The sequence below is a fragment of the Rhinolophus sinicus genome, chromosome 16 (assembly GCF_057876585.1).
Source record: "Rhinolophus sinicus isolate RSI-liver-muscle chromosome 16, RSI-T2T, whole genome shotgun sequence".
NCBI lineage: Eukaryota > Metazoa > Chordata > Mammalia > Chiroptera > Rhinolophidae > Rhinolophus > Rhinolophus sinicus.
In genome coordinates this window covers 151,208,161-151,235,216 of record NC_142516.1, presented here as the reverse complement: position 1 = coordinate 151,235,216, position 27,056 = coordinate 151,208,161, and the positions used below count along the sequence as shown (strand labels likewise).

At 39.6% G+C, this 27,056-nt stretch overlaps 1 protein-coding gene across 3 annotated transcripts in view; it reads left to right on the top strand.

The window, feature by feature from the left end:
• CLDN10 (claudin 10) overlaps positions 1 to 26,090 on the top strand; it is a 103,058-nt gene extending 76,968 nt beyond the window's left edge. For 2 of the 3 annotated variants that reach the window (XM_019737174.3, XM_019737173.3), the window contains exons 2-5: positions 11,662 to 11,823; positions 11,913 to 11,994; positions 25,023 to 25,130; positions 25,754 to 26,090. In XM_019737174.3, the coding sequence (XP_019592733.1) occupies positions 11,662 to 11,823; positions 11,913 to 11,994; positions 25,023 to 25,130; positions 25,754 to 25,874 (473 nt within the window). In that variant the 3' untranslated portion in view covers positions 25,875 to 26,090. Of the gene's footprint in view, positions 1 to 4,863; positions 5,159 to 11,661; positions 11,824 to 11,912; positions 11,995 to 25,022; positions 25,131 to 25,753 lie in introns of those variants that run through there. The other variant, XM_019737172.3, reaches the window with a different exon arrangement.
• The last annotated feature ends 966 nt before the right edge of the window (positions 26,091 to 27,056 follow it).

Genomic DNA, 27,056 nt, shown 5'->3' with positions numbered 1-27,056 from the left:
TTTTAACTATAGCTCACGAGGTAATGTCACGAAGTGGGAAGAGAAGAAAGTGGTGGGGACACCAGAGGAAAACTCTTGCCTCTCTTCTCTTTGTAGATTTTGTCTGTGATTGGTTGAGCTCAATAGGAATCAGATGCAGAGACTTCTGGAGTTCAATGTTCTTGGAGATCATCCAAAACAACTCTTTCATTTTACAAATGAGGAAGCTGCAACTCAGATAAATAAAACAACTTGCCCAAAATATGTAGATTTCAGTGCGGCCCAACATGAGTGGGTAGGTTGAATGAACACTCATAGGATGTCTATTGACCAGCAAAATAGAGCAAAGCCATCTACGAGCGCTGGACGGTTACCGCATCCCAGAATGAGAGTGATCTCAGGTGGGAAGGGTGCTCACCAAGACAGCTCTGAGCTTCTGAGGCCCAATCTTTACCCATTCAGGGGCTCAAGGGGAATCTAGGTGATCCTAAGAGACCTCAGAATTGAGAATGAGTGGGTTTTAAATGAATGCATGAAAAACAAATCCACAAGATATATGGCACTAATTTGTAATAGGCCCATTGAAATATTCTGATACAGTACAGTCTCAGAGGGTATCAAGTGGGAAAATAAGATACTGTTTGTTTTCTTATAATTTGCATATATACTCATATATTATATACATACATACAGACAGACAGTATTACAATGATAAGCATGAGTGTTCATTCTCAAAACGACTCCTGTCACTATGTGGCTTTCATGCTAAGTAGATTACAAATATAGAATTAGTGTAGAGTATTGAGACAAACTAAGGGTGTTAGAGAAAATGTAAGAAGAAAGAACGTGCTATTTTACTATCTTGGTATTGGTATTCGTGTCTTCTTTAACCTGGTCTAACAATATTTGGCTCCTGGGCAGTTGTTTTTTTAATTAATGCCACATTTATCAGGACTTCAGTTTCTTCCTACCTGATTAGATGCACGCCACCTCACCGGAATCTAGGAAGGAGCTAATGTATACTGAAACCAAATTTGATGCTTAGAAAATCCTTGAGCTGTTGAAAGGCACACTTGTGTTGTTTGGCAGGTGAGTTGAATCGCAAGTAAAGAATTTCTGCAAATCTCCTGTTCAGTCGGCTAAACTGGTTTCACTCCTAATGAACAACATGCCCCCCCCACTCCCCACCCAGGAATCCTTCATTTTTTCTTAATAAGCATAATAATGCCAAAGAAATAACTTCCAACGATAATCTCAGTGGCTTAGGTCTCAAAAGTGGAAAGGCTCAGAATATATTTCAAGACATTAAAATATATTCATGACAAACTTATTAATTTATGGATAAATTAGTCGTTTTCATAGTGGAAAAAGCTACAGTTTTATTTTTTTGTAAAGACCAAATTATTGTTAATTAAGATGTTACTTTGAATAATTTGGAAAAGTAATTTTCTAACTGTATTCACTTTTATATTTTAATAAGAATAGTTTGTTATGAATAGTTAAATAAAAATTTCTGTGAGCTGAATCTTAAAGAAAATAAGGAAGCATTTATCAGTTGAAAGGTACTCTGTAAATCAGTTTGCAGATTAACTGCAAAGGTTATTTGGGTCTCTGTAATCTTAAAGTAAAACGGGCCTTTCACCCATTACTTCTTTTTAAAAATCTCTGTTTGGTCTGTTTCAATTTCTGGAAATATTTATGTTGAATTATGTGGTAGACTGTAGTAACTTTAGGTGTCTTCTGACTAAACTGGTTTTGAAAAGTTTAGATATAAGACATTGTAAAATAAATGGTTGATTCATTACATAATATTCTTCAGGTATTAAAAAAAGTTAATATTTTTCATCCTTTGGTCAGGCATTTGTGGGGTCTAAAATATAACTCTTTATAGTACATATGCAGTACATGCCAGGGAAATAAAAGAATTTAGGGTTGTCCAACCTCATAGAATAAACAAAGGATAAAAGTAGAATATAAATCAAGTCCACAAGCATGACGATCCTAGTCTGTTTGAGCTGGCAAAGGAACTAATAGTACTGCCATCCAGCTCTTAATTTATGGGTTGCTTGTGGTATTTTCAACTCCTTTTAAATTGAAACTGTATGTTATAATCTCTACAGTAAAAGAATATTTCTTTTTTTCAAAGTTTTCAACCAAGAAATTAATATTCTTTCTATGATACACTTCATCTGTTTTACTAAATTAACGGTTCATACACATGTATGTGAATCTCAAATGGTCAGAGCCATGGTTCCCAACCTGGTTGTAAATTAGAAGCTTTGGAAAGATCACTACTAGAGCCACCCCCAGAGATTCTGGCTTAAACGGGCTGATTCAGTGATGGAGCAGAGAGTGGTTGGGTGGAGGGGAGTATCTTTCTTGCAGTTCAAGTTGGAATTCAGAATTTGTTTCCTCTGCAAGCTATGTTGCAATGCTGATCTGGGTTTATGGATTTTAAAAGTATAATAGAGCTACATTATCTGCTAAATAACTTTCGGGAACTGGTCTAAAACACCAAACCATACTTCATAGTTCCTTAATTTAACAAACAATATGCCTTTGCTTCCAAACAAATAAATTTATATCCAAGCTTTTGATTAATTAGGACCTGTTTGTGTCTCCAGGGTCACAACACTACATTGTTTTGTGTGTCAAAAGTAAGTAAGGGTTTTGTCTTATTAAAAAAAAAAGAATCAACAATTTTAGTGAGTGCCTACCATGAGGAAGACACAAATACACAAAAAGATTGTCAAATAAGGCCAGGAAATAACGTGCAAAACCAAAATTTGTGTAATTTTTAATTTTAGGAAAATCTGTAGGGAATGTCCTGATTTTTTTGTTCATGAATTTTTGTGCTTTCTAAACAGTAAATTGGATCAGAAACAGGCAAATCATCCAGAGAGGAATAAAGCATAGAAATAATAGTGGAAATATACTGGAGGGCACAAGACAAGATGGTAAAATCACTTTAAAAAGGCAAATCATACAAAAGAGTAGAGGGCACTTTGTAGTCAATACCCAAAGGTGAGTGTTTTGAATAGCAGGGAAGATTAAAAGGATGAGGTTAGGTAGGTGCTTCCCAATCTGTCTGTAAATTTGACCTAGTGGTGAACCCAACATGACACATCAGGACAAGTTGGGACCAAGGACAGTACAGTAGTGTCAGCATGTCTGCATCCCACCAGGCCAACCATCTTCACCCTTATTCTCATTTACACAAGCCACGAGACGGCCACGCACACATACACAAACCTCCCAAGGGCTGCTGCACAGCCAAAGAGTAGTAAGACTTACCCTGGGTGTCTCAGTGCACATGACTGCATTTGGGTGGAAGTTAAGGAGAGATAGGTTTGGGTTCAATATGAAGAAAAACTTTCAAAAAGGCTGTCAAAACCAAACCAAACCATAACACACCCTGCCATGCCCTGAACCTGTGTCCCTGAAGGTTAGAGTATGAACTGAGTATTATCTCTAGACCCGCCATGCCCTGAACCTGTGTCCCTGAAGGTTAGAGTATGAACTGAGTATTATCTCTAGAAATAGATAGGATAATTGTATTGAGTGTGAGCACGTCCTAACAGTCTTCAATGGTCCTTCTAAATCTAAGTTTTGGTGGTTCTGTAGTCCAACCTCCTGTCTTCTCAATAGACATCGAATCACCTCAAATTTCATTCTGTATCCATTTGGTTAAAAAAAAAATGACAAAAGGGAATTGAGAAATTCTTCACAATGAACCAAAGTGTCCCTGCACAAAGATTGTGAAACAGGATCAGCAGCTAGCTTTATTGTAGCGGACTTATTTTTATAGGTTTTAGACCTTTGGTTACTTTTGGCAAGAAGTGAATCCTGAAAGTTCATCCCAAGAACTGCAAGAACTTTAAACAGACAAATAATAACCCCATAATAAAGCCAGTGTCTTTGTTCTCTCATTTGTGCCCAGATTTGTGACCTCAGGAGTCGAAAGTACATCCTGATCTTTGTGTATACCTTAAGACAGCAATGAAGGAATGAATGAGTTTATTCTTTAATCAGGTGTGAAAGGTGGAGGTGGTAAAAAAGTAAAACAAGAAACAGAACAGTTTCCACTGTGACAGAACCATCATTCATTGAATAGACTCAGACCTGGGAGCTGGAAGAGTCCTACAGGAAAAACGTCTTAAATGCCTGTCCTGTGCGGAGTGCGTTAGTATCAGCAGGTCGGCATTCTGACCCGAACATTCAAGCTGCAAACAGCAATGAAGGCTCTGAGGGAGCCTGTGCCTTTCATACGCGGCAATCTTGAATGTAGGTGCCAGGCACCTCTGTACAATGACTTTCCTCATAGTACCTGGCCAAACAGAACTGCAGAATTTTAGGGCAAAGCCTATTTCAAGACCAGGACTGCCACAGCGATCCCTCCTTGACAAGCCAAACAGGGTCACCCAAACAAGCGTAGCACGAAAACCTTTAGAGCTCAGCAACTCCAGGGCTGCGTTCCCACGCCCCGTCTTTGCAGGGCACGCAAGAGGCATTTTCCGCACTGCTTTTACAAGGTACTCTGGAAGTCAAGCTGTTTGTCTTGGGTAGGCTGGGGAGGGGAGGAGGGAGGTGGGACGCAACGGGTTGTCCATATCCGGCTGCCAGTCTGTCCAACAGGAGAGCTATTCTCCGCGAATCCTCGGCCCCCGAGATGAGGTGGCAGGGGACGAAAGGGAGCGCAGGCCAGCGTTTCTCCCGACCGCAGTCGCCAGTCCAACCGGCTGGGAAGACCTGGATAGCGACCTTAAAGGCGCCCCGCGAGCCCTGAGGGCGCGTCCTCAGGTCGGTGAGCGCCCCCTAGCGCCGGGTCTGCGGGCAGGGATGGGAGAGGCGGGGCGGGGCGGGGGCGGGGGTGCAGGAGGCGGAGTCCTGGGATCGGGCGCGCGGGGGGTCGTGGCGCGGAGTGGGAACGTGAGCGCGAGCGCTGCTGCAGCGGGCGGCATGGCGAGCACAGCCTCGGAGATTATCGCCTTTATGGTCTCTATCTCGGGATGGGTGCTGGTGTCCTCCACGCTGCCCACCGACTATTGGAAGGTGTCCACCATCGACGGCACGGTCATCACCACCGCCACCTATTGGGCCAACCTGTGGAAGACGTGCGTTACCGACTCCACGGGTGTCTCCAACTGCAAGGATTTCCCCTCCATGCTGGCGCTGGACGGTCTGCATCCCCTCGGCCCCCACTCCGGCTCTCACTTCTTTCCGGCCAGCAGGCGGGGGCGCCCGCTGGGCCTCACGACCCCCGCGGGACCCCCAGGCCAGACTCCTTCGAGTCCGGGTCCCACTTCCCCCCCAGGGCCTGAGGGAACTGGGGAGATTCCCCAGAGGTCTGTTCAGCGGGGGCGCCTGTCTGAGCCTGGGACCCTGGGGTGGGAGTTATACGCAGACAGGTCTGGATGGCGTGGGTGATTTTCAGGCATCGGGGGTGGAGGGAAGCAGCTTTGCCGTCTTGAGAGTAGAGGACACGGCTGTGGGACGCCCATCTCTCTCTTGTGGGACTGTTAGGACACGGAGTCATGCAGAAGGGGCATGTCTGCTCCATCCAGCCCTCCCTAGAAGAGCTAGATTCTGATTAAAATGGTACCATTGACTTGTCAAAGAGAAATCAGCTTGCCCTGAACTCCTTTAGCCGCTTCGTGAATTCTTTTAAAAGTGGGCAGGAGAAAAGGCAACAGTGCAGGAGGGGAGGGAGTGCCCCCCTAGAAAACGCTTCTACAAACGTGCCAGCCTAGGCTTTAATGCTTCCTCCAGAATTTAGGAAAATAAATAGCCCTTAGCTGTGTCTCAGAGGGTAGAGCGCCAGCAAGAATCTTGTGCGGGAGACTGACAAGTTCTGTGTCCATGCACCCTTGTCTGCTCTCCGGGTCTCCCTCGTGGTGTTCTTTTAAAAATTGTTTTCTGCATTGTTTTTGTTAATTAGGCTTTATATTGCATTGCATTATAGCAACAGGTAGATGTGCACATAAAAAACTGACTTTTAGTTTCAAGACAACAGTAGATGTCAACGTGGTGACAATAACTGTTCAAGTTCTGGGCTCTTTCAGGATTTTATAGCACATGACTAGATGGATCCTGGCAGAAACTTAAGGAGAGTCATTTACATTATTTCTAGATTTGAGGTGTTTTCTTTTTCTTTTATTACTGCACTGCAAGTTTTTATTTGCATAGCTGTGTAAATAAAAGACAAGATTTAATTCCCCTAAGATGGTGCTTGCCATGAAAAGCAAACTGTTGCTCAATGTGGTATTTGATGGGACCTTCTTGTAAGGGCATATGTGTCTAGTTTTAGATGGGTGACACCCGGGTCTGTGTCCTGCTGTGTAAAATTAGTAGCTGGGACACTGTTGATTCCCTAGAACTACTGTTGAATTTCCTGTGCTCTGCAGAGCATGGATCCAGGTAGATGCTTTGAACAGGCAGGCTCTTGTTTCTGTGGTTTGCATTCAGGAGTATGAGATTGACAGTTACTGTCCGAAGTGCATTCTTCTGTTGTAACTGTATTATTACCTGAAATAGTGTGCTAGATAGGTATGCGTCCTTCTATAGGACAGTTGGGAGGACAAGGGAGAAGAGAGAAATAAATGCTCCTTGGAGATTATTGGGTGCAGAATAGTGAAGTTTTCACCTTATGTGTCTGAGGTGGTATCAAGATTTGCGGGCATGGTGGTCAGTGAGGAAGAAGGAAGGCATAGCGCTCAATTATTAAGCTCTTATAGGGAGTTGAGAATGGATCAAATAGAGGAGTGACATTTATATACAACCCAGCTTGCAAAATATCCTTCCAAGTGCATTCATGTATCTAGATAATGACTTTAAAATACATAAATGACATCACATTACCTATTTTTCTGCAACGTTCTGAAATTAATAACATGTTTTTTCCAGTCTGCACATATAGAAGTAGTTATATTTCATGACTGCATAGTATTCATTAGTCTGGACAAACTGGTTTATTTAACCATTTATGCACTGTTGGACATTGGACCCCTTCCATCTTTTCATTGTCAGCTCTTTACTGAAAATTTTTATATTTTTCTCTTTGTGTGTGCATATGTGTATTTTTATAGAGTAGATAATGAGAAATGGTATCATCAGGGCAGTAGAATATTTGTTTTACTATTCAGTCTATACTGCCAAATAACATTCCACAATAGTGTATAAGAATACCTATTTCTCCACATTCTCACCGTTAAGTTTTTCATCCAATGTTATGGGTGACATGTTATCATATTATTATTTTAATTGGCATTTCCTTGATTACCAGTGATTTTCACCATCTTATTATGTACTGTTCATTTATTTTATTTTATCTCTTGTGAATTGCCTGTCCATATCTATGCCCATGGTTCTGTTATTTCCTTTTGGTTTAAATGTTTTTTTGTTGTTTTTTTAATTCTGGATGTCAGTCTTTGATTTGTTTTATATGTTGCAGTCTCAGCCCATTGTTTGTCTTTTAGATTTCTGAAGACTTTTCTCATACAAATCTTTGAAATGTGTACCATTATTAGATTTATCAGACTTTTCCCTCTGGCTCTGCCATTCGTGGCTTAGGAAGGAAGGCATTGCCTACCCCAAAGCGATGGATTTACTTTTCTGTATCTCCCAGAATAACATTTTGGGGGATTCAGTGACACGACTGCACTTTCATTTAGAGAGGAGTTGATTCCCCCATCTTCAACTGGAACTTCTCAGAGCAGGCCCGTCTGCTTGTCTTTTCTCTGCCATGTGTTCCCAGGGCAGCCACATCTGTTGACTGCTGCTTCTGGGGCAGGTCCTGCCCACAGCGTGCTGCACGTGGACTTCGTGACACTACCTTTGCAGTGCCAGGGGAAGGCTGCATTGTAGTGGGCCCTGGTGGCCACAGGCCTTAGCAGGCAAACCCTCCCCTTAAACCACGCATAAGGTATAGATTGAGAAGAAAATCCAAGAAGGGAGAGAGAAGGCTCAGGCTCCCTCGTCTAAGATGGAAGAACAAGCCTCTTGGATGCAGATGATGGAGTCATTATTTTGAATTTCCCATATGAGGTCAAAGCTCTGATTCCTCCTCATCAAGTGGTATCATGGTCATCCTAGTTTTCCCTATAAGGAAAATGAGACCGAGAAAAGCTAACTGTCTAGATTTAATGGATTTCCCTGTTAAGACCCCAGTTTCTGCTTAGAATCAATCTTAGTATTATGGAAGGGAAGCTTCAATGCGTTTCTACCCTCACCAGACACTCTGTTCATATTATTCATCCTGTGAAGTAAGTGCTGTTATCCCTGTTTTACAGATGAGAAAACAGAGACTCAGAGAGATTAGCTAATGTAAACAAGGGTACACAGGGGTAAATAGAAGAACCAGAGCTGAAATTCAAAGTTCATGCCTTCCCCCCATACTACTCTTTTTTCAAAGGATTTGCAAAAAGTACACAAAGCTACTAGCATAAGAAAAGCACTTTTCCCCCCTCCCTTTAATCCAGCAACTAGTAGCTCCTGTGTTACTAGGAAATTATCTCCACCAAGTGAATATTTTCATTTTTACTGGTTTGAAATGGGAAATCAGGTACACACCGTTTGGAAAACACTTAACTTTTAAGGGACAACTTGAAGGTTTCCTCTAACAAAATTCATTCAAGTTACTGTATTTTACTAATTGAAAATTGTATGGTTGAATGAGCTAGTGATTTCTGTTTATTGCTAACCCATGTTCCTTTCAAAACACTACTTGAACTTCAGCTGAGAATCATTTTCAGGCGGATTGTTTTTAGTATATGCCATCTATTTTTGTTAGTGGAAATGTTTGCCATTTCTTTGAAGAGAATTAACTATAAATTATACTTCAGAGAAGTTCTAAGTAAATATGTGCATGCCTCAGCACTTTAATGTGTTAATTAGCTATTAACTGTGTCAGTAAATTAGACCTGTCAAAAATAACTGGCCTCCTTGACTAGTTTTTACCACCACTTGGCTTGATGGTATTACTTAAAAGTTTTGCCCTGAGGAACTATTAAAAAGCAAGGTTGTAGAGGTCTGCCTTGCAAAAGATAAACTGCGTTGGCTGAGAGTCAGCTAAGGCCTGGGTATATGGGTGTTTTAGAGACTGGTAACCCCTAATTTACAAACCAGGCTTACCAACAACTGGATTGCATTTATGGCTGGCAGGGGACCTGGTCCCCAGGAACCCCAACCCTTGCTCTTTGCTCCCTGTTTCAGAAAATCTAGCCAATGATTGTGCTGGTGAGGAGCCTTCTTTGGTGCATGAGACAAGTTAGCAGCCTATGTATTGGTACTGTTTTCACTCGAGAAAGAGGTACCTTTCCCTCTACATTAGGGTTCTAAGTGGTACTGAGGGTGGACCTGACCAAGTCGGATCCTTGCTCTCCCCATCTCTCCTCTTGGACTTGTGCCAAGGGACTGGTCCTGCTGCAGCTACAAGGGCTAAGGTGGAAAACCTGAGTGGGAAACTCAGAAAAAAGGTTATGCGTAGTGGTTAAATAAGTTTAAAGACTGCTGTTATTTTCCCAGTCATAGTAACGATTGAATGCTTTGGTCTCGGATTGTAACCACTGTTTACCATCTGGGAAACTGCATTCCATGGTCTAAATGGGCTGACTGGAGGGCTTAACTGTTTGCCAGCGCCTGCATTTTCTGTTCATAAAACCTATAAGGTTACTATAGTAAAGGCAAATCATGGGGCATGATAAAGTTTCCTGGGATAGTTTTGGTTTTTTTTACACATATTATATGAGGTTACATCCCACACACTGTTTTGTCTGTTTAGTGATTACAGTCAGAGTTGGCTAAAACACCTCAAAATCACAGATGAAAAGAAATCTCAAAAAATAATGAACTCACACTGTTTCAGTAGCTCTGGTGGTACATGAAAAGCCGTTTGTGTTCTCCTGGTAGACACTCTTTAATCGTGCAAAGCACTAACAGGTGTCTTCTCTCGGTGCTGCCTGCTGCTTGGGTTCTGGCAGGGGGACTGGAGGGCTGAAGGGGAAAACAGAGCTAGGTCGGTGCTATTGGCAGCAGAGACCCATGGGGCCCTGCCACATAATTGCGATTGCGAATATCAGCCTCCATTGTTCTGTTTTGCTCAAAGTAAGTTTCTTTTGCTGTTTTTGATAGTTTCACCATCAGTGAAATTATTTTCTGTCTGGCAGTAGTTCACACTATAAAACGGAAGATCATCGTCACTGCAGTTTGTGGGGCCCTAAATTTATTCAATTAAAAAAGAGCGTGTGTACTCTTCAAAATGGATCCCAGGACTAGGATTAAAACTTAAAATTTTATTCTTTCCCAAAGAAGCATGGACTGAAGGTCACCTGCCAGCATTATTCCCTGAATTTATGATTCTCATAGCTTTAGCATTATTCTTTATCTTAGCCTTTGCTTGAATACTTATAATAACTGACTTTCAGTATTTTGGCATTAACAAGTTTTTTTTTCAGATTAACAAGTTTAATTCCAAATGTAAACCGCATGTTCATGTATGTTCATTTGCTTAGCAAATATTTACTTACACCTAGTGGGTGCCATGACTATTTTAGAAATATGGCATTGTCTCAGGCTGAAATGAAAATGACCTTATGTGGTAAAAGTTTATTAGTTTAAACCCTATTAATTTAAAATTTGTTAGTGTCTGGACGAAAGCCAGGCTGAAGTTTGCCACCACCCTGGCTGTGCAAATAAAAATATGTGACTGCGGAAATGCAGGGTGTAGGAAGAATGATCAAACAAACCAAGAGAACAAGCTTTTAGGGTTACTTTGAAAGCATATACACAGTCAGTTAATTTAATAATTATAAAATATTCTTCTAGTAAATAACCAATTTTTTTTAACCAAATTTTCTTATATGCACCCTGAAAATAATACAATGCCATTAACATACTTCTAGATTTAGACTCCTCATGGTTCATGATATTTTAGTTGCTGTCATTTATAAGGTTTCACTAATATTGGAAGATTTGATCCTTTGGGAAGTCATGCTGCCCAATTATAAATTTTCTAATGTCAAAAACATTAAAATATCTATTTAAAAGGCCCATATGCAAGGGAGTAAGAGGGTTGAGATAGTGGCAGATGATGTTTCCTGCACTGAAAGGCAGTGTTACGTGGATTTTGTAGTCAGATCTGGATGGAATCCATTTTTGCCTTTTTCTGACTCTTTTTTGACATATCATATAAACTTTGCATGCCTGTTTCCTCATATGTGAATAACAACACTCAAAGTTCTAATCTGAGGGTTATGTATAAGCCAAACTTAAAAGTGTGTGGTACCAGAGGGTAAGGGGGGTGGGGGCTGGGAGATGAGGGTAAGGGAGATCAAATATATGGTGATGGAAGGAGAACTGACTCTGGGTGGTGAACACACAGTGGGATTTACAGATGATGTGATACAGAATTGTACACCTGAAATCTGTGTAATTTTACAAACAATTGTCACCCCAATAAATTTAAAAAATAAATTTAAAAAAAAAGTGTGTGGTGACATAGAACCGGCACTCTACATAGACGAACTTGCTTTCTTACTTGTCTTCACCACCTGCTTTAACAATTATGGTTATTAGTATTATTATTATTTTGGAAAATAGACCAATCATTCAAAAGGACAATGTAAAATAAGGATTGATCCCTGGACAACCACCTGTTGATGTTAATGTGAATGACTCTAATTGCAGGTTATATCCAGGCATGTAGAGGACTTATGATTGCCGCTGTCAGCTTGGGCTTCTTTGCTTCCATATTTGCCCTGTTTGGAATGAAGTGTACCAAAGTCGGAGGCTCAGATAAAACCAAAGCAAAGATCGCTTGTTTGGCTGGGATTGTTTTCATACTGTCAGGTAAATAGTAACTTTCTTCCGAACAAGGTACGTTCACCGTGTTAATGAAATATCACTAACTATGGTACTTCCCCTCTGATACTTTTTAGGGCTATGCTCAATGACCGGTTGTTCCCTGTATGCAAACAAAATCACAACGGAATTCTTTGATCCTCTCTATGTTGAGCAAAAGTAAGTACTGTATGTTTCTGGCTCATAGGAAATGTATATAAAGTCATATTCTAAATGAAGGTACATAGATTTCCCACATGGGTTATGAAAATGAGACATCCTGCTAAATGGTGTTTGATGACATCATTCAGGAGTAAACATTTTATGTGCTCTATTGGCAAATAATGCATTTAATACTGCATTAGTGTTACATGGTATCTTGTCTCTAAAGAGTGCAAGGCATAGGATTTAGAGCTCTAACCTTCATCCACTGGACATCACAAAATAAAGCCAGGTGGAGGAAAAGTGGAATAGAGGTGTAAAATAGGGAGGAAAGATTGATGAAGTGTGACAGCAGAAAATTAAAAGCTTGCCTTGATTTTGTCCATTGGAAATGGTATGTGCCAGATGCTAGCATCTAGACAAATTTTGAGGTGAAACTGAAAGGAAACTATGCTCCTGAAGATTAAAACATTTTAATGATATTTAAATGAACTACTGTTTTTCATTTTTATGCTCTGTTAACTATGGCCTTAACAAGCTGCACCTAATAAACTTTATAAAGAAATTGTACATATGCAAAGTTTTTGAAAAAAAAATACTCTAGGAGTGGCACAGACACCCAGATGTGACCAGTCTCAGTTGCAGGTGAATGCTTTGGCATTTACAGATCAATTTATTTGTTGTTGTTTTTTAACTACGGGCTGCTGCTTTTTATAGTTTCTCTAGGCGTATTTCTTTGCATTGGGAAAACCCCAGGGATACAAATTAGAAATAATAATATATCAAATATTTTGTGCTCCATGAGAATATACCACATGCCTCTGTAGAAAGCCACACGTGTATGCATGTGTCTTGCTATCAGTCAGGCTGTTGATTTTTCTTCGGTCTTCAGAGCAAATGTTATAGAATTTTTAAAAGTTACTAAAATTACTAAAATAGCTGGTCGGGTCTACATCACTTTAGAACTCTTCAAAAAATTGATTTCCTACTTTTCTCTTTAGTATAGTTTATGCATAAATAGTAAATGCTAATAGAATGACACAGAATGAAAATAGTAGCTAACAAGTTGAGTCCCTACCATGTATCAAGCAGAACAGTGTAAATATTTTTTTATTCTAACAACAGCCTTATGGAATAGGGTCTCTTGGTACTCCCTTTTTTAAAACTAAGGAAGGAGTTCACCTAATGTGTCCAAGAGAACTTGGACTAAACTAATAGGCTGAACTATGACTCAAACCAGGTAGCCGAAGTCTAGAATGCTTGCTCTAAACTGCATGATTTATAATATCCTATTTCGTAATTTTTGTTACAGTACGCTATATGTATTTGTCATTGAGAGAATTTCTTTCATACATTTAAAAATAGTTTTTATTCTGAAATTTTATTCAATGGGAAACAAAAACAGCTGTTTTGGACCCAAGACTAACTTTTTTACTCCCCTGCCTATGTTAAAAAGATGTGTTCCTGATTTATAAATTTTCTCCTAACGAGTTTTTGATAATGAGATTCGCACAGATGTGCATGACACCAAACATTGAGATGAAAACTGAGACTGTGCTCCTGAAGATTAGAAACATTTTAATGATAGTTAAATGAAATACCATTTTTCATTTAAATGATACATTTTTATTTCAGGGTTTGGTATCATATACAACAAAACCATATTTCTCATGGTTTGTCTTATATATTAAAGACATGGCTTACTTATCTGGATTATCTTTTCTACATCACTGTTTTTATTTTCCTGACAATTATTAAGGATGTCTTTGTCAGAATTTTGAAAACAGTTTAAATCTTTCTTCAGAAGGTAAGGCTGATTCCTATATGCACTGTAACTTCAACTTGTCTTTCATGATTTTTTCTTTTCTGTGCTTGCTGTGCTCAGTCACCCAAGTCATTTTAGTACCATTGGGATTTCTTATTCTCCTTTCAGTATTTGGTTAAACTCAGTTTGGAAATTACGGACTCTGAAAGGTTTTCCTCTTTTCTACATTCTTGATGCTGCATCGAACTATCCAATTCCCACTCTTGGTCTCCCAGCATTCCTCTTTCTATCTATACCTACTCTCTCTCTGCGTGTCTAGATTCTCATCTGTAAAATCAGGATAATGCTAGTACTCCTTACACAGAGTTACTGTGAGTTAAGAAAGTGTATATATATATGCTTAGAACTGATTAGAAAAGAGCAAACACTTTGTATTAGCGATGACTGTATTGTATTAGCTATTATTAAGATTGCTTTTTAATTTCATGTAGTATTTAAGATATCGCTCATCTTTATAGATGTCTTTATTAGCTCTTCTGTGGTGACTTAAGCTATAACACCTACAATTTGCCAATTTCCCTTATAAAACACAAGAGCTAGGGGTTATGGAAAACAACACGATTTACAGATTGGTAGTATTTACAAATAACAGACCCTTCATGCCAAGGCCTTATGGAAAATACAGATTTTATTTAAAAAACAAAACAACAACAACAACAACAAGAAACAAACTGCTTATTGAGAACATGTTAGCTCCTTGAGATATGGACTTTCTCTCATATCTCTGTCCCCAGCAGTGCCTTCCACAAGGAAAGGCCCTCGTGACTTCCATAAAGTCCACTTAGATCAAGGAATTGTCAAGGCCTAAGAACTGTAAATATAATCAGATTCTAATTACCCGCAATGATTGAATAGGGGCATAAAAATGACATGTGACACGTAGAGGAATTCACAAACTTCATTTAAATAGAACTCCTATAAAAACCAACAAATCAACTAACTTGATTTCATCTGTTTTCCATTTATCAACACCTCTAATAGAGGAGAGGGAGATGAAAATTAAGATTGTAGTTGTTTTCTGTCATTGCCCCGTTTTTCCTTTGGTTTTGCTTTCTTGCTTTCATTCAAGTTATGATTATGTTTTATGACTCCAGGGTGGGCTATTGCAAAACCTTGAAAACTATTTCTCAACTCTTCCATTTGGGCTGTTTCAAACCAGCTTCCTTCTTTTTGTTGTGTTAGGTTGGTGCAAAAGTAATTGCAGTTTAAAAGGTTAAAAAAATATATATTGCAAAAACCGCAATTACTTTTGCACCAATTACTTTTGCACCAATCTAATAACAAAATCTACCAAATCCTCCCCTCTTCCTCCAAAACACCCCCACCCTTGTGCAAGCTTTTGGTAACAGGCACCCATTAACATGATTCACCATCATAGGGAGTTGAAATTTAATTACATTATTTCCACTGTTGCTTTGTTGTTCAAACCACTAACTTCCTGAATGGCTTGCTTTTGTTGTCTTAGATAAACTGTTCCAAGTAAGACTTGATTGACATAAAGAAACTTCTTTTAAAGCGTGCAAAGTTAGAGCACTGAATCAATTGCCCTAATCGAGGAAATAGGTCATCATGATCTTACATTTATTCTCTTTTAGTGTATGAGATTTATCATTAATGTTTTGGTTCAGATATTCTCATGTTTGGGTCTCATCTTCGGGCTCTTCTATTTTCAGAGTTCTTAAAACCATGGAGTTACTTATCTCGAGCATTCTTTATTCCTGGCATATGTTTAGTTTCTACTTTAGGATTTAAGCTTTGCTTAGGTAAAATCTTTTCACCATTGTGGCTACTTAGTAGTTAGAAATAAACAGCTATCTACTTTCTGATAAATTCTCTCATTGTTACCTGTCAAGTTAAATGAGCAATAGACAGTTCAAGAAGTATATTTCTAGATTACACTCGTTTTCCTTGAAGTTGAAAGGAATATCGATCTCTCTAGGTGACTTTGCCAAGATATTTAACTTCTGTTCTTATTATAATTTAATGAATTATGGATGTTGACTTATTTACGCTTACTCCATTCATGAGGTTATTTGGAGAATGAATTAATGTTGGTACAGCTCATAGATTCTTGGATAAGGGAGTCCATAGAAGTGACATGTGAACAAAACAATTCAACTGTTAAATATTAAAAAGGTATTGTTTTATGACATTATTCAGTGGTAGCGAAGGCCACTTCAGGTCAATTGATCTGATGCTTTATTATGCTAGCATGACTTAAAAATCTATTTGGAAATCAAGTGTTTGGCAACTGTGTTTTGTTTTTCCTGACCAGTACATGAAGTCACAATTCCTGCTACTTTGCCATGCTTTCTGGTTGCTCAGCTTTTACCACCCCGCCCCCCGGGCCTTTCCCTCTTCTTTTCACATCCTGGTTAACCCCTCCTTGTCCTGCAGGGGTTGCATTCTGGGTAAGGTGCCCTCCTGGCTGCTCGTGTTGTGCCTAATGCTTCTATCATAATCCTACTGGGCGGTTAGCACTTGGTTATTGGTGCATCTTCCAAATCAGACCGGGAGCTTATTAAAGCAAGAGACCACATCCTGCCGATTTGAGAACCTGTTACAGCTAGTCCGTGCTCCGTGACATTTGCAGCAAGGATGGTCAGTCAGCAGTAGTGTAGGACTGTCTGTCTGTCTGCATCTCTGCATCTCTCCTGAGATAGAAGGACTTGAACACGCTTGTGGAGGTTTTGGTCAGGGGAACCGGGAGAGGAGGCACCGTCACATACCGTTTAAGAGCGCGGGCTCGGATGTGCCCACCACTGGGAAGAGTGCTCGACACATAGGCTCTCAAGAAATGTTGATTTAATGACTTTTGGTTGAAAAAATAAAGTTTAAAAAATTATTGTGGTAGGGAAAACGTTGGTGAGGACATGGAGCAAACGGAATGCTCACACCCTGCTGGTGGGAGCGTCAAATGGTGCAGTCACTTTGGAAACCTGTGTGGCAGCATCTAGTAAATCTGGACACGTGACCCAGGAATTCCATTCCTAGGGGTGTACCCCACATAAATACATCCATATTTTTACTAACACACACGTACAATGTTCATAGCAGCACTCTTTGTGATAGCCTAAAATGTAAATTACCCAAATGCCCATCAGCAATAGAGTAGATAGTGGGGGATAGTCACACAATGGGACACTACACAGCCATGAGAATGAACCATCGACAACCATTTGGATAAATCTCACAATCATCGATGAGGGAAAGAAGCCAGACTCCAAAGAATGCATATAGCATGGTTCCATTTATTTTAGTACAAGAACAGGCAAAACTCACGTAAGTGGTTACAAGTCAGAGAAGGCAGCCGTGACTAGAATGGGGCACAGCAGGGCTCTGGGGTGCTGGTAATGCTCAGGTTTCTGGTTGCATATGCGTGCTTCACTTGTGAAATTTGCCGCATGCATGTTTGTCTGTGTTCGTAAAAATTCCTTTAAAACTTTAAAAAACTGTACTTTTTAAAAAAGTAGTAAGGACCCTGGTTCCAGGCTGCCTGGAGTAAACCCCAGCTCTGCCACTTATTAGTTGTGTAACCTTGAAGAAGTTACTTGTCCTTTCTGTGTCCTGTGTTCCTTATCTGTAAAATGGGATAATAGGTACTATGGGGTTATTGTAAGGATTAAATGAGATAGCACATTTCAGCTGTTTACAACCATGCCTAGCACATAGTAAGCACTGAATAAATGTTAGCTATTCTTTTGAAGGGTACTGACCCTTAAGAAAGTAGAGTACATTAATAAAGCAGTTCCTTACCTTATGCAGTATATGACGGTTAGCCATAGAGAAATGTATATTGAAATGTTGGAGACCTAATAGAGAGGACAATTGTTGTAAGATGCTTGGCTCTCAAGTAGAAGACAGGTTTGAAAGGGACCTAGCATGAAACCATTTAAAAGAAACAAGGCTTACGTAATTTCTTCTCCTTATTTCGAATCATCTCAGTCATGGCATTGAGTTAGAGATATGCAACAATGTGAAACTGTCAGATGGATACTCTTGAGACCCTCCTCATGAGAACCGATTCTACATACATTTTCCCCCAACACCTGGTTCAATTCTAAAATGTTTTCAGGTAGGCTGTTGAGGATTCTGAATAAAATGCAGATATGCTTTTAATTGGCCCAAGCTTTTTTGCTGCAAGTCTGTCTGTGTCTTTTTCCCTCAATACAGATAGATGTGCACACTTGTCTCTACACACACAGATTCTTGTGCTCACCAATGCTGCTCATGCTCTCAGGTATCTCTGGACTGTGTTGATTCTTTTAGGAATTTCCAGTCTTGAAGAACAGCCCCTTCTGCAGTGTCAGATAATTCAGACTTCAGAATGTGCGTGTAAACATGTTATTATGCCTACTCGGGGTATTATGACTCAGCACATCATTTCTCACTTAAAATACAGGCCCAGTAAACTCCCAATTATCCACATGAATGGAGGAGATCAATGGCATGCACGTTGCCAGACAACAGATTTGTTTTTGAATTGAACTATGTAATTTTGGGGACATGAGCTGTTTCTTGTAAGTTACAATTTACTTTGGCTAGTATTATATTAAGTTATACTGTGGATGATTTTTTCACTTTCCATGGGTAATTGGCAAGTTTTTGAACTTCTGTAAAGACTTCTACTGAGCACTTGACACACATCTGGAGAGGGAAGGCAGCAGAGAGGTTAAGAGGCAGGTGTTCGAGTCAGACCTCTGGTCATACCCTGGCCTTGCTCCCCTGTGACCTCAGGGAAGATGAAGTTGCCTAGTCTGGATAACAGAGAGCACCTCCTACTTCTGAATGGGCAGAGGATTAAAGAGAACACATATAAAGCGCCTACCACAGTGCTCAGTAAGTGTTACCTGTTATTAATATATACAATTTGTAGAATTCTGAACTACCGTCATGATAAATCATAACAAATGGAAAGGTAAAGCATGCATGTCTGTTATAAACTAGCTACAGAAGAGCAATTTAGAATTGGCAACAACAACAACAAAGCAGTCTCTATTTTGGTTTTCCTAAATGTGACAATTCTCCATGAAGTTTCCATGTGTAAGTAGATGCTTATTATTGAAATTATTCCATTCTACTTCAGCCACCATTTGCAAGACACCTGCCACTTTTTAGTAATCTCATGGGGAACCTTGGGCGGGAAATCTTTTGGCACCTCCCAGGCAATGGGAGAGAACTGTTAACTGATAGGAATTATGTGAGACTAGAGTAGGACAGCCTAAGGGAGATACACAGTTTGGTGGGCACTAAACACCCTGCTTCTAGTAACTGGGACCCCAAAAGAATGTAGAGTATTTGGGGGATATGTGTTTGTAGGTAAAATTAGCATACTTATTTAATATAAAATCCATTGTATAGACCTTGGATTACATAAGTTTGTGAGTTTAGGAAAGTTTGTTTTAGATGGTAATCTTTAAAAGAATGGCATGCCAATGGAACTTAATTTTAAAATGTTAACATTGATAATATATAGGTGTAATTTCTAAACTTAAATTTTTTTTAAAACATATTTAGTTGTTTTAAGGTAATTGGAATATTTATTTTGGCTGCCGCCACTCTTGATTAAAACTAGGACAATATGTTTGAACCAAACACTGTCCTGGATGGCAAAAGACCTGGCTCCTGGCTCTGTGACTTTCAGCAAGGTCACTTCACTTCTCTGGGGATCTTAAAAGGATGAGAGTTTTTTCATTCATTAAACAGTTTTAGTTTTGTTTTTAGAGGAGCTGACTCTCTTTTTCAAGTCCAACATGTCCTGATTTTAATTACTACACCCACCTCTTTCTGTGCTGGGTGAAAAAACAGCCTGAGGGAATTTAGAAAAAATTCCATACCCTAGAGCTCTTGAGCCACTGAGAAGGTAATGAGCCAGGGAGAGAGAAAACAGCTTTATGAAATGAGAACTAAAACTTCAGCGCATTGATTGTATTTTTTTTTTACATTAATGAAATCTTTTACTTAGTGAAGGTGTACATAAAAGGAAGAAGGGATGATGGCTAACAGCGCAGGGTTTGGAATCACAGTTACGGGTTTAAACCCTGGTGCTACCATTTACTTAACTGAGATATGGGGCTTGAGCTTCAGTTTCCTCACTTGTAAAGCTTATCTCTCAGGATTGCAGTGAAGACCAAATATGATAATACGTTTAAAAAAATCTTGGCACACACGAAAAATCCTAGTACAGTAAACTGACAGTAATAGTAACTATTGTTATCATAGACATTTACTTGAACCATAGCTGTGTGGATTTGGGAGAACAGGTAATATTTACTTTGCAGAAACAGGCTCTTCTGAGTCTATTGTTAAGCTTCATCACACATCACCATAATTATTTGCTTAATGTGTGACTATCCCCCTCAGACAGTGAGATCCTTGAGAAAGGAGCTGTGTTTCTCTCATGCACCTTGAAACACATGATTAGCACAATGCCTAGCCTGTCATCTCTGTGGTCATTACCAGAATAGGCTACACTAGGGTTTCCAGGCAGGAATCCCCACCCGTTCTCAGGAATTTTTTTCGCTTTTCCGTTCCCGAATCCCAAGAAAAGTTGGTCGGGAAATTGGGAAAATCGACTCCTCAAACCCAGGTGGTTGGTAGTATCGGCCGTCACTTTGTGGAGACGATTCATCCTGGAAAACAGAAAACAGTTTATATCTCGGGATTTGGCAAAGGAAAAGCGACAAAAATTCCTGAGAACGGGTGGGAATTCCCTCCTGGAAACCTTAGGCTACACCAATTCCTGTGGATGGCAAATCGAGTCATAATAGGGATTTGGGTGTAAGGAAGACAAAAATAGGAGGTGAAAATAAGAGGTGTTCCTTAATCCATTAACTCAGGATTACTGTGAAGGTTTCATGGTGGAAATATGAGGTGAAGTATGAAATGCATCAGAATTAAGTTCATGAGGAGTGGTTCTAGTTCTGGTTCTCTCAACATGAAATGAAAGACCTGAGCAATAGCCTAGAGCCCCAGGCATAGCCAGGTGGATGAGAATAACTTTGTCCAATACTTCAGAGTACAATTTAACATCTTAGATCTTTATGGTCCTTTTATTGTGAAAATTTCAAGTGAGTAATCTGTGTTTTAATGTCTGTATAGAAGTACATTTCCCCCTATTATTCGTTTCCCAAATTCACATTCAATTACATACATGAATTAAAGTCATACCGGCAGTTTTTAATTAGTCCTATCAACTGAGCAGAATATCTGAGAGATGCTCCAAAAACAGTGCTTTGATCTATAAAATGAAGTTCTGTCCTCAACCTGACAATCATGGATCTGTCTGGTGTTAAGCAGAGTTACAGCTTTTCAGGATAATGAAGACATGTTGGCAGTTGTAACAGCTCAGTCAAGAGGCAACACCATGAGTGGGAAAGCTGGCCTAGGGCCAGGAGGATATCATTAACAAAAGAAAGACCTACAACAAACAAATCGTCTGAAATTTGGATAATCTTCTTGAGGTGTTGAAGTCAGCTTCTTGGCATTACCAAAAATGAAGAAAGATTTCCAGGCAGAGGTGAAGTTTCCCAATCAGTGTCAAAGGAGGTGTGCTCCATGACACATCTGAGTGCATATTGTATTGCTCTCTCAGTCCTGTCTTTCAGTAATACAAGTCTGTTGTTGCCAGATCACGCACACTAATAGGTATGAATTCAAGTCATTGTTGAGTAAGTTTGCTATACATGTCTTTTAACAGAATAAAGAAGAAAAAGTTCCTGAAAGAGAAAGAACCAAATCACAAAAGCCCTCACAGCCGAATTGTTAAAAATTATTGGTGTAATCTCTTTAATCTCTTAAAGACTTCAATTAACTGGTATTATTTATTAAATATATGTCTCCGACTCAATTCACAAGGAATTCACATGGAAATGATATTTTCCGTGGAATACAGCCTATATTTGGTGCCTTAAAGAAAATCAAAATATATTTAAAAACAGGAAATAAATGAATAGTTTTTGATATAAGCCAAAATCGTGATTCTTAAATCCCTTTAGAAAGTTTCGTGATGCTTAAATGAGTATAAAGCATAATTCCTGACATTTGAACTGCCTGGGTATTTTGTCCTTCGATTTGTAACAACACTGTATTTATGTGTGTGTGCTCTTTTAAATGAATTCATAGTGCTGAGCTGTGGTTTATGATTTCTACTACCTTCACTTCTAACTGACCACTGTTACTGTGCTTCCCCCCAAATAAGACCTAGCCGGACCATTAGCTCTAATGTGTCTTTTGGAGCAAAAATTAATATAAGACCCGATCTTATTTTAATATAAGACTGGGTCTTTATAATATAATATAATGTAATATATTATAATATGTAATATAATACCTGGTATAATATAATATAATATATAATACCGGGTTATATATAGTGTAATACTGGGTCTTATATTAATTTTTGCTCCAAAAGACGCATTAGAGCTGATGGTCCAGCTAGGTCTTATTTTCAGGGAAACATGGTAATAATTAGAGACTTATTTTTAGTCCACTGTGGTACCTGGCACTGGCATCCTATTTTAGAAAGCTAAATAGTTTAAGAAAAATCTCAAGACTATTTCTTCCAGGGATAGTCACACTAAGTAATACATAGTTTCAGGAGCGGAGATAGCCTAAACTCCAGGGGGAAAAAATAAAGAAAAATAGAAAGTATCATTAAATTGTAATCTCATCATAATGTCCTCCAAGCAGAAATTCTCAGTCTTCTCATGCCTTTAGTTGACTTCGTAGTAAAAGGAAGAGAATGGATGGGTCTGACGCCAGCTTACTTACAGGATGTTTAGATGTAAGAGGTCAAATGATAGGCACCCACAGCTCGGCACTGTGCTTGTTTTATTTGTATAATCTCGTTCCAACATAAAAGCAGGATTCGGGAGAACAGGTAATGTTTACTTTACAAATCCAGGACATCCTTTTTTGATGTATAACATGATATTTTAATGAGGTATCTTTTATAAAACTACCAATTAAACACTCTTGATCTGGGAAACTCTCTTCTTTTTCACTGGTGCACTTCCCTAATCAGTCCTCTTTGGGGCTATTTTTTGTACCAACTGAAGGTGTTTCTTTCCACTTCCACCAGCCTTCTTCTTCTGCCACTGCTTCTAATAGGAACAGTTGAAGTTTCTCGGTTCCCAGAGCCCAATCAGGGCTCCAGTGCAGGATGAGGTGCTCGGGTGTTTCTTGGTTCAGCTATCACCTTGATTTCCCAGGGAAGGCAACACAAAAGTGAGGAAAGAAGGAATCATGGGGCAGGAAGTATTGTGTACATCACCCCATCCCAGTTGCAAACGCAGGCCATGAAATCGCATCTGTAGTCAAAATAGGCGAATGGATCGTAAGTCCCTAATCTTCTGTAAGTGTTGTTTCCTGCCCCCTCTAAGCTGGTGGCTGGGGCCCTGCTGTTAAACTACCCACCACAGCTGTGACTCAAACCACACCAGAAGGCCTACCCGTGCCTGATGGGAATTCACATAATGATACAGCGCATAGAAAAAGAGCCAAAGCTCAGGATGGGCACAGGTCGCTCACGCCAGAGGCCATCAACATCATGGTGTGGCTTTGATACCTCATCCTGGTCCTGGCCCTGTACCTGGTCAGGGGGTTGGGCTGGGGAGGGAGCCGACCTTGGCACGTCTTTCTTACCTTCAGTTACTTCCATTCTCAGCTCCTCTGTGGATTCTGTACGATCCAAATAAATCCTTCCTATTCTAACTTCATTTTACAATGAAACGCCCTCTTAAGTAGAAAATGGCAACCATCAGTTTTTTCCTTGCAATGGTAGTCAATGGGCCAAAAAAGTTTTTGAGAACCACTTCTTCATTAAAAAACAAAACAACCACTATTCTTCAAGAATAGGATAGGCAAACAGGAGAATACACATAGCCCCTGAGATTTTGGTATACTTTTCTCATTCCTTGTTTCTCTGGGTGAAGCTCCTCCCCTAAAAGGATTTCCTCTAGCCCTGCACTGTGATTTTCTTTTTTGTCTTCAGTAGCATTATTTGCACCCTAATATGGTGACCTCCCCAAGGCAGGGGCTGTCTTATTTATCTTCACTTATGCTCCAGTCATCAGTAGTGATGGCCTGCCATCTAGGAGATGCTTAATAGAAATTGATCACTAAATGATAGTTATTTTTTATTCATCTTCCACTAGGTTGTAGTGATAAGCAAGATGATGCTGTACCTACCTCTGACTTCTCATGGGCACTGTAGAGGGAAAACTTTTTTCCCCCTCTACTCTCCCAGGTTGTCTACTAGGGCTCTGTAAATTAGGCCGACATAAGATATATTAACAAGAGAAAAACAGAGTTTATTAACATGTGCATCACACATACACATGGGAGTACCCAGTGATGAGTAACTTAAAGGGGTGGTTAGGACTTGGGCTTATATAGCATCTTAACAAAAGAACAATAGATTTGTAGAGAAGGGATGACAAAAAGGACTTTGAGCTTCTGGGAGGTGCAAATAATGGCAAGGCAGATATATGGGGAACTAGTGGAAGATAAGGGCTAATTAGTCAAGTATGCTACATAGATTCCTCTGGTGCCATCTCTGGGCTGAGTCTGGTGTTGTATCATGATTAACTTCTGTCCTTCCTGGTGGAGAGGGGAGGGCAAATGTATGTCCTGCTTGTAGGCAAATAGGGGAAGGCAGAGAGTTTTTCTTGTATCTGCTCAATTGCCTTCAGCTCAAAATAATCCTTAGGCCAATGTGGCATGTTTGAAGTGGCATATTCTGTCACCCTTCAGCAGTTTGCACATGATTTGCAGAGAGCAGGTGCTTAATAAACATTTACTGAATTGAACTAAAGTGAAAGCAAAGGCAACCTTTCCTTTTTTGCCTAAATACTTTATCCTGCATAAGACAATAAAGAGATGGAAAGCTTTGTGAGGTTCACACAACGTCCAGAGGAAAGATGTTGGCTGAGCCAGGAGACCTGGGCTTTGGTGGCTTTGCTTCTACTTTGCCTGCAGGATCCCTTCATCTTCCTTTTGGGATGTTGGGGAGATATAGTCAAGTGATGGCTGTAACAACACTTTGAGAAGAGTTTAAAGCATTATATAGATAGATACAAGGTGTTATTCCTTCCTGTACAAGTTCCAATAGTAAACATTGATAACAAGCATTTACTAAATGTTGGCTAGTAGTGTTAAATACTGCTTACCCCCACCTCCCATAAGTAAGCCGTAATACTTGTGTAATACTTCCTCACAGGTATGAATTAGGAGCTGCTCTGTTTATTGGATGGGCGGGAGCCTCACTCTGCATAATTGGTGGTGTCATATTTTGCTTTTCAATATCTGACAACAACAAAACACCCAGGTATGAAAAAGATAAAAATGACCTGTTAAAAAGTACAATACTAGTCTAAATTATTATACGTGGGACAAATTATAGATAGTTCATATGATTCTTAGAAACTTCAAAAATCCAGAATTGGGAAAGGTTAGGAAAATTAATATTAAATATATTATTATAGTGAATAGAATATAGTTAATTATAGTTCATTAAAAAACAAAAACAAAAAAACCCCCAGCTCATCATTGTTACATCCCCAAGCTATTTGTGTAAGTAGAAATATGGGTCTAACTACAGGGGCATAGTCTTCACTTTGGCCTCATCATAATTTTCACATCGGCAGAAATTGCTGATGAAGGTCACTGGTCTCCTAGGTTCCAGGAAGCTGAGTTTTAAATAATAGTTTTGAAGGAGAATAACTGAACAAATGAACGAGCCATGATTTTCTTCTGTAGATTCTCTGTCACACCAGCTGACTTAGAAGTATTTCTTGGGGCAAGAGAGAGAAGGGAAGAAAGCTAACTAAAAGGAATCAGGGAAAAGATTTCAATTTAGCTATGACAGAAATAGGGGGAAAATGATTTCTTCCCATTTTTATTTGCCCTACATGTGAAATAGCATCCACCGAACTGTGTTTTGCCTTTCAGAATGGGATACGCTTACAATGGGGCCGCATCTGCCATGCCTTCTCGGACAAAGTATCATGGTGCAGAAGATTTTAAAACCACAAACCCTTCAAAACAGTTTGATAAAAATGCTTATGTCTAACAAGCATGGCTGCAAGCTGTGTCTTGAGTTTGTTGTAAAAGTGAACTGTTCACAAAATGATCCCATAAAGCCCTCCTATAATGAACACTCAAAGTTTTAAAATATGAATTCGAAGGATTTGTTGATTGTATGGATGTAAATGTTCTTACATAGTTATATACTAATCATTTTCTGTTGTGGCTTTCTATAAAAAAAATAAACAGGTTATTTACAGGATGTGTATATATTTTATACATTTTAGAACGTGCAAAGTATTTAGCACCAAAAGGTCAAAAAGTATTTCATAATGTAGCCTTCTTACTCACTCAGCTGTTGCACTCTTTGTCTCCCTTCCTCATGTTTCTTTCATCTACTTAATAGAAGCTATATAAAGAGTGGTGTCTTGTAAACAGTGTGGGGCCATCTGAGACTGTTCCTCAAGATATTTGGGTGGAATGGACATGTTACTGGCTGCAGAGAGTTTTCTAGTTTCTTACACCTCTCTGTCACCACTGTAATTCACAATGACAGCTCAAGGAAGGGGTAATAAATGGGGTCAAGACGTTATTACCCATTACCTAGCATGTCCACCTTAACTGCCGAGGCTGCTCTGATACAAAAACCACATTCGGGGGTGGAGCATCAGCAAGAGCTCAGCTACAAACGCTGGTCGTGGCTGGTCCTGGAGCCAGTGTGGTACCTGCCTTCCTCAGAACGGACAGGCTGAGTTCTGGCGCCTCTTAGGTCCTGTGTGTGGGACTAACTGGGCAAAGGACAGACTTACCATTTGTCGAGATATGTAAATTGCTCCAGTGATTTCTGAACACTGGATTTGATTGCTAGAGCCAGCCCTTCATCCTCACAAACACCCTCTGAGGTAAAGTACTAGTAGGATCCTGAATCGACCATAGGATCGATCATAGGAAATGAAAGCAGAGAATTTAAGTAACTTGCCACAGGGAACAACAAAATAAGGACTAGGAACTGAGGCAGTCTAGGGTAAAATGTATAGTGTCAAACTTTGGATAAGATTTGGTACCTGTGTTATCTGTGAGCAATACTTGTGTAATACTAATACATTTGCAATACTAGTCACAGCATGGGTGAATATAACATTTTCCTGAAATATGAGAGCCTTAAAAGGGAAATCACATTGTTTGGAGTTGCTCACTGGAAAGAAAAGGATATATATTATATATATAA